This window comes from Hakea prostrata, chromosome 4 (genome assembly GCF_041222555.1).
Source record: "Hakea prostrata isolate BN-2017 chromosome 4, UWA_Hpros_2, whole genome shotgun sequence".
NCBI lineage: Eukaryota > Viridiplantae > Streptophyta > Magnoliopsida > Proteales > Proteaceae > Hakea > Hakea prostrata.
This window is the reverse complement of record NC_142603.1, coordinates 19998946-20007309: the sequence shown is the minus strand read 5'-3', so window position 1 is coordinate 20007309 and position 8364 is coordinate 19998946. Positions and strand designations below refer to the sequence as shown.

General features: G+C 37.7%; 1 protein-coding gene across 1 annotated transcript; it reads right to left on the bottom strand.

Annotated features, from left to right (window-relative positions):
- Positions 1-1113: 1113 nt before the first annotated feature.
- Positions 1114-2950, bottom strand: LOC149018385 (polygalacturonase-1 non-catalytic subunit beta-like). Its single transcript, XM_089153883.1, has 2 exons — positions 2921-2950; positions 1114-2103 (listed from the first exon to the last, which is right to left on the bottom strand). Exons 1-2 carry the CDS (start codon positions 2948-2950, stop codon positions 1114-1116), a joined length of 1020 nt encoding a protein of 339 aa, XP_089010009.1.
- Positions 2951-8364: the final 5414 nt, after the last annotated feature.

Genomic DNA, 8364 nt, shown 5'->3' with positions numbered 1-8364 from the left:
GTTGCAATCAACCAACCACATAAATCTTGGTCTCTCTCTCTCTCTACTTTGTCTCATTAAATACGGTAGAGAAGGTTTCCTTTTTTGGGTAGGCAAGGGTTTCATTTCTTCGTAAAGAGTATTTCCATCTTTCTTTCTTTCTTTTTTTCTTTTTTTTTTTTTTCTTTTCTTTTCCCTGGTATATGAAGTCAGATCCTCGAATTTGCCTCTTGTCTATTTGTTCTACCAAACCGCCAGATGGGCAACATGTGGACAGAGAGAATGGGCAACCGTTGGATGCATAAGCTGAAATGAAATCAGTCTGTTTAGTAACAGAATCACAATTTTTGAAAAGGAACTTATTCCGGCAACATGTGGACAGAGAATGGCAACCGTTGGATGCATAAGCTGAAACGAAATCAGTCTGTTTAGTAACAGAATCACAATTTTCGAAAACGAACTTATTCTATTCTGGCCAGTTCTAATTGACTGATTTCTTTTCAGCCTTTGCATCCAACTGTTGCCATCCTCCCAGTCCATGCATCACCCATTAGACATTCAAACAGACTGGATGGACAAGAGGTTTGGACGGAGAAGATCTAGATCCCAGTTCCCCCAAAGGGGAAAAAATTGTTGAATTCATACTTGTCGAAAAACAAGTAGTGACTTAGTAAAGGAGTAAAAGTAGGAGACATGGTAGTATATAGGAACATCTCTCATGGGTTTGTGATTTAGGTCTTGGCCATTCAGTTGTAGTTAGTACTAGTATCGGGTCCTAATACATGCATATCATTTCTTACCACTTCTTTAATTCATTTTTGTGTCTGCATACCTCGTTTAGTTAATACAAGGAGAGATTCGTAATACAGAAGAATGATTTAACTATATGGACTGAGTGTTTACGTCTTCCCCAGACAACCTCTTGATCCTACCTTAACTCTATCTAGATTGCAACTCTGACTCTTCTTCTAAACGTGATCAAAGAGGAACATTTATTTTCAGTTTAAATCTATCATGCTTGATAAAAACAGTGTTAAAGACCAAGAAGAAAGAGGGAGGTCATTATTTATCTTTTGAAGTATAAGTAGTTACATTATGCAACACTAACAAGTGAAATGAAAGAGAATTTAATCTTCAAGTAATGCTACTCAACCCAGAGGCTTTTGCCCAAACTAGTCCATTTTCATTTATCCAATGACAAACTTCAATTTGCCCAGGACCAAAACCCAACAGCTGAAAAGCAATATGGTTTGAACTCCAAGTTGATGTGTCATAGTGGCATGTCATAATCACGTGATTCACTTTATTCCAAGCGTGAATATCAACTGCATATACTTTTACTTTCTCTAAACTATGACAATAATAAACTTGATATGGGAATGGTTGACTATGGCATAAGGCTGGTGGCTCAGAGAGGTTTCCATATATAAGTTTCACAGTCCCAATTGTAACATTCTCATAAGATCCTTCAATGCTTTCAGTACTCCATACATATACTTGGTGCCCTAACTTGTCTACAACAAAATCAATGAGATCCTCGACGGAAATTGCACAAGTGCATTGCTCGCCTCTTATGGATTTCCTTTCACATAACTTAAGGGTGTTTTCAATATACTCATCCATGTTTGATTCATCCACCACAGCAAAAAGATTCTTTAATTCCTTGATCCGGGTTAAGGAAAATGGGATTTTCGATGCTAGAGGTAGAGGCAAGAATGATTTATATGACATTGGGTCCCTTAGATCAGGGATGGGCATGAAAGCTCCCTCCTTCACCATTGACTCTCGGAAATATGGCAATCCTCCTTGTTTAGCAACTGAAAGGGGTGTGCCATCTGGAAAGCCTTCATATGTTAGTTTGGCAGCATTCCATTGAGCTATTGGGGGTAGAGATGTGATATTTATTGTCTCCTTTACCAATGCATTTGTAGAACAAGCAAGATTAGCATGTTTACAAAATGAGTGTATATGGGAAGCCAACTCATTTCCTTCCAAAAGTTTTCCGAAGACTGTCACTTCATGGAGGCTTAATGGAGAAGCTTTTGCAACAAACCAATGAGGAGGATTTGAAAAATCAATATGCTCTTTCCAGTATTGTAAGAAGGCATTTTCAGCTCGAGTTCCCTGAAATTTCATGGCAAAAGAATGAGAAAGATAATACAAAAACAAGCAATAGCCACAATGAAATAAATGAACAATGAAAGGAAAAACAATCATTTTTCTTACAATAAAGTACGAAATTATCAGAAGTTCAAGCAGCAAAAAGGGACATTTCATGTTGGAATTGGAACTGAGGACGATATAACGGGCTTGGTATTTTGCCTTGCTAGGAAGGAGTGGGATTTTTGCGTGGTGCAGGGGCTGTTTAAATTTAACTTCATAAAATAAAATAATAAAATAAAAAGAATAACTCTGTTGTGCCTGGATTCCATATGGATGGTGGTCAGATCCTAAGGACTGAGACAAACTACTTTTTCTGTAAAAACTTAAAAGCAATCAAAGACAAATGCAAGTATTCAGAGCCCTTCATTGATGACCTTATAATAGAGCTGAAGCCTAAAATTTACATTTTTTCTGTGTGGCTAATCTGAGGTGAGACATTCTCATCCACACAATAAATTTTGATAAAGCAACACAGCAGGTGGTGAACATTAACTAGATAATTTAATCAAGCACATTATTGAAGATAATTTTCCATTAAGTGTTGCTTTTTTGATGTAGGAACAAAAAATAAAGAAGAAGAAGAAAGATAGAGAAAAAGTGTGATAAACTTATTGTAAATATGTTTAAAACTTATTAATGTTATTTTATATAAATTTTTGTTTTAATCATGTCTTTTATCTATGGTTTTATTTAGTCTCACATCGGGTTGAGAGGATCTGATTATATGGTTTATATATAGTATAAGGGTCCATGTATTATTAATTTGTGCGACACGAACCGAGCCTGAATCCTGTAGTGACCCTGCCATGATTATATAGATATATATTAATATTAATAAATCTATATGACTTGGGACTTGGGGTCGTGAGTCGTGGGCCTTGATCCGGAAGGTCTATTTTGTCATGAGCCCTATTTTGGAAAGTCTATTGCTGGGTGAAAACGTAGAGATGTCATTAGAGATCATTTTCCTGCAAAGAGATCAACTGGATAGGTACCTTCCTGAAGGGAGTTGAGCTGAAAGGTACTCTCACAAAGAGAAGTGACCTTACCCTTTCACCCACAGACCTTTGGGGCTCTATATAAACCCATTTTTGTGTTCATTCTTGACACTGAATTTTCCTCATCTCTCTCTCTCTCTCTCTCTCTCTCTCTCTCCCCTCTCTGTCCCCCCCCCCCCCCCCCCCCCCCCCCCCCCCCCCCCCCCCCCCCCCCCCCCCCCCCCCCCCCCCCCCCCCCCCCCTCCCCCCCCCCCCCCCCCTCCCCCTTCGTTGTTCAAGAAAACATAACTTGATACACCTTAAGTAGCATTTCTGGGGTGCAACTTTAAAGGTTGGGGTGACTGATCTTGGGGTGAAGACACTGTAGAACCCGTATTGCACATATCAGAGTGTCTAAATACCTTAAAGAAAGTACATCTGGTACGTTTCAGCTCAAAAGAAGTATTGTGAGAACAAGCATTCAAGTATTTTTACAGATTCCTCGACAACATTTCAACAAAACTAGTATTAGTTTTGATAAATTAAGTTCTACAAATAGAAGAGTTTGGTTGTTGGATTTGGCAAGTGGGTTGAGAAACTTGTCAACAAGTGTGGGTGTTTTAAGTTTTCAACTGCACCCCTTTTCAAAGTCCTACCAATCTTATGAGAACAGTATAGATCAAAATCCCCCTAGTTTTGATGAATGGTTTGATGGTCAAATGAGTTAGGTTGACTGTCGGAAATGGATTTTGTGTTATGGGCCTCAGTTTGCGGCCCATTTGAGTTAGAATTTGGTTTTTTGGTGGACTAGCTTTTTAAATCTTTTGAATCATAAGCCCATTTAATCCAGCCTCATGAAAGGAGCTGGTTTTTCAACCCACCAACCAGGTTGACCCACTAATTTGAACCGAAATAATTCATTAATGGATAGGCAAATTTTTAGTGTCATCCCCGTTTATAACCGCTAAAACAAAATGTTAAACTAAACATTTTCAAAAACAAAACAAACAACATGTTTGCGTTACTCATATATATGTCGCTAAGTCCTGTGTTTATATTTGACCTTCACGTTAGTTGAATACAACCAAAAGAATATATACATCTACAGTTTATATTAATGCCACACCTTGAGTTATCCAATTTATCAATCAGTTTACTGATACTATTACTCTCAGTCAGTTTTTATTTGTTCATTTTCAATATGACCCCCACATTCTGAGGGAAGAAGATAGCAAGAGAGAGAAAAATAAAAAAAATTTGTGTGAGAATAGGAATTATGAAGATGTAAAGAATGGAAGAAGATGAATAGTTGTCCACGGTAGAGGAAGATGAAGACAAGTTGAGAATAGGGTTTCCATTCAAAGATATTCTTATCTTTTTAAAAGTTTAACTTGCTTACAAAGTTATACAGGGTAATTCAAGGACTCGTGCTGTTTTTTTTTTTTTGGGTATATGAGGTTCATCCGAGCTAGCATGTGCACACCTCGATTACTTCCTCAGGGGGGAGCTTTGTCGTCCATAAGGGTTTCGAGCCCATGACCTCTCTACTGATAAGTATGAATCTTACCACTCTACCAACCCTACATTGACAGGTGCTAAAAAATTTTCCTAATAAGTACTATATATGAAAGTGGAATTCATGTAAAAATAATAACTAGCAGTCGAATACTAAGAAAGAGATCGAAGGGTTACCAACTCTACAAGTCCCATCTCAACCTAACATGGTTATTATACATTGTCTTTCTTATTATCGTTGTTGGAAAAACAAATAAATAGCTAATATGTTATTAAATAAAAGTTTACATATTTACTCCTTGGTCTTGATAAAATAAAACATTGTGGATCGTTCGCATAAATCTTAACTTTTTTTTTCCAAAAAGAATAAAGATTTTATAAAAAAACACTCCATACTTAAATTTATGGATTCAAGCAAAGAGTTTTTCAATTACAAACCAAGGAGGGATTTGAAACCAAACTTTGTCAAGAGACAAAATTCTTGCCCCCTTGCAAAGAAATCAGCAAGGGGGTTTGTCAACCTAGTACAAATCTAAATCTAATAAAAGAAAATTTCAAGCACAACTTCTTGATCTCCATTATCAAGCTAGTACATAACCAATCGACTGATTGGTGCCACTCAGTGAGAGCCAAAACCACAACCTGTCATTAACCAATTGGTTTCAGGACCATGAACCCAAAGCTCAAATAGACGACAACTATAGACCATTTGAGTTGAGCCCCGAGATTCAAAAATTGAACCTATGGAAGTTGATGACCATGAAAGAGAATGGAGTTTAGAAAGAGAGAGTCAATCCAGAAGGCATAAAAAAGAGGTTTTAGCATGCCCAAAAATCGATGCTAGATGACTCAAATGTCAGAGTAAACTATACCAATGATTAGGCCTTAAAGTGAGCTTTCTACCCTTCGAAGCCCATCGAAGTCGGCCTTCGCATGAAGGAGATAGAAGTGACGCTAAGAACATGGGAGCGATTTCGAGAATTTGGATTTAAAACCCTATTTTATGGTTCTCTCACCTCATAAATGCATTGTTTATGCTAGAGTGACGCTAAGAACATGGGAGAGAGGAAGAACTTGGAGTTTTGAAGAATCCTTGCATATTTGGCAATGACGAAGCGTAAATCACAAGAAAAATCAACCTGTTGAGGTAAGAAGACTCTAAAAACATTGTTACAACTTCTCTCTTGATATATTTATGTTGGGATTTTGTAATAAAGATGGTTGTTGTGGGAGTTGAATGATACTGAATGTTAGTTGAGCTACATTTAAGTCTCTTAACCTATATTGAGTGTTTGATGGGCTCATTGCACCAATTTGAGACCGATTGGACCTCTCTGAGATTCTCGCGGGTGACTCTTTGAAAGCCAAATTGGGATTTTTTATTTGAGGACTTGTTAGGATGATTGAAAGATGTTTTGGGGACTTTAATACTATTTTATTGAAAACCCCAAAACCCCCTTTTTGAGTTAGTTTCGAAATGAAGTTGAAATCGGGGAGTCTCAATCGCAGCTCTAGGGTGGGCGGTCAGCTAGCCTTGGGAGGCCCATCCAACCGCCCTTGGTATGGGTGTGTGTTTTGGCCTCTTGACCCCTAATTGATCCTCGATTGACACCCATTTGATTCTTCATGTTTGTAGGGTTATTTTGGATCATTTGCACTCTCAAGTTGTGGAATTCTCAAACATTAGAGTTTATTATTGTTGTTAACAAGTGTGGGAGACATTTTTATATATCGTGTAATTAATTTGATTTTATTGCTTGTTATTATATTGTGAGGAAACACATTGTCATATCTTGTGTATTTGACTTGTCTCTAAATTCTCATTTATATTGATATTGTATATTCACTATGAATTGTACGAGACTTTGCACTAACGGAAGGTAATGCGATGTTTATGTTTATTTAATATTCAAATTAATTGAATGATGATTGTGAAAATAATGTGTTTGGATTGGACGATAGGACATTGTCCACTTATATTTATATATCGATTGGGTTTATATATGGGTTCACCCATTACTCTGGTGACTTTATATTCATTAGACTTATTAAATGCCATGGTCAATAAGTGTCTAGAGCTGTTGGATAGGAAATTGAGTACTACTATCCTTTTGGCAAGGGTATTGAAGCTGAGTGACATGTGGTGGCAATGGCTAGGTCCTATATGCATCAAGCAAGCCCTCTGTGATCATCTAATGGTAGGGTTGCATAAGTTAGAGTTGAGTTCACGAGGCATCCAAAAGATGGCTTGAGTGTCATGAGGAGACATGAGAGGCATCCGCCCCATAGGGTTAAGGAACGAGGCCCAACAGACGCCTCCGGTTGAGAATATCATTTCTAGGTGGAGAAGGATACTTGACCAAAAGGGCACTAGGCATGAGGGAATGTATCTGGACCACATGTAGTACGATACTTTATGACCTTGCATTGGCCTAGGGTTATCTCTGACACGCACCAGTTCTCCAATCATAGTGATGTGAGAGAGTGGTGACCTAATCCCCATCCACAGGTTGATGTGACTTGACCCAACTACAGTAGAGAACCCTAGAGACGTCTCATGTTGAGGGAGAGTGACGAGACCACTCAGAGGAGGCTAGTATGTATCTTAACACATGTCCACCATAGAGACTTCATGGTTAGAGTTAGGAGCATATTCATTTATTCATCTCATTATATATATATATATATATATATATATATATATATATACACATCGCCTGATTATTGGAATGCGTATTGGATACATGGTATATGGTTATGTTAACCTAAGTGAGTTGCCCATGATTGGATTGCTTCCACGGAGTCGAGTACTATTGAAGCTACGATGACCCCCTATGAGATTGTAGTTGCCCTTGTGACCATATGTTCTATTCTCCTCATTGAACCGATAAATGGTGGCACTACTGAGTCCCTTGAGCCTCTTTCAGAACATAGACTTCCGCTATTGAACAGTAATTTTCCTTTTCGATACTTGATTTGACTAACTTTGGATAATTACGTTGGATTTAAACTTAAGGATGACTATAATAACATTTTAAATACTTGATTTGATACCTTCATTTTCCTTTTTTGCTCTGGGGTTATGCTATGTTGTATTTTTGTTATGGATTGACATTGAACTCAGATCCTGTAGTGTTATCACCCCCACGGATATTTTGGTGAGTACGGATCCAACTGGGTGGGGTTTGACAATTCTTGTAAGAGTCTTCTCAATATACTCCCAACTAAGACTATCATAGGACCTTTCTAATATCCAATTTCATGGCCAGAATCATCTTCTTTGCTTTCTTTCTTCTCCTCTGGCAATGAAAAAACTCTTGAGCAGCAACAACATCATCTGAGATATGTCTATCAGGGACAAAGCCTGACTAAGTGGCGGCAAAAAGATCAACCATTAGGGGCTTGACCTTATTTTCCATAATCTTTGCAACGATTTTAACAATGACATTACAAAGATTGATAGGCCTATATTGATCAATTATCTTAGGATTATCAATTTTTGGAACATTGATGTAAGTTTGTTAACAGTGTCACGGAGCTTACCCTAATGAAAATTTCAGTAACAAAAGCACCAATGTCTGTTTTTACTAGGTCCTAGTATTTCTGAAAGAAGGCAAGGGGGTAACTAAATAAGGCCGCTTTGATTTGATTCTCTTTTGGGATAGCTAGCAGCATTCCATATGTTTCCTCAATAATGGATGGACAAATAGAATTGAGTACAAGCTGTAGG

Excerpts from the sequence above, each read along its gene's own strand:
- LOC149018385 (XM_089153883.1), bottom strand. The coding sequence starts at position 2,950 with ATGGCAGGGTCACTACAGGATTCAGGCTCG. Across the intron at positions 2,104-2,920 it reads CACTACAGGATTCAGGCTCG|GGAACTCGAGCTGAAAATGC; the intron begins GTTCGTGTCGCA and ends ATGAAATTTCAG.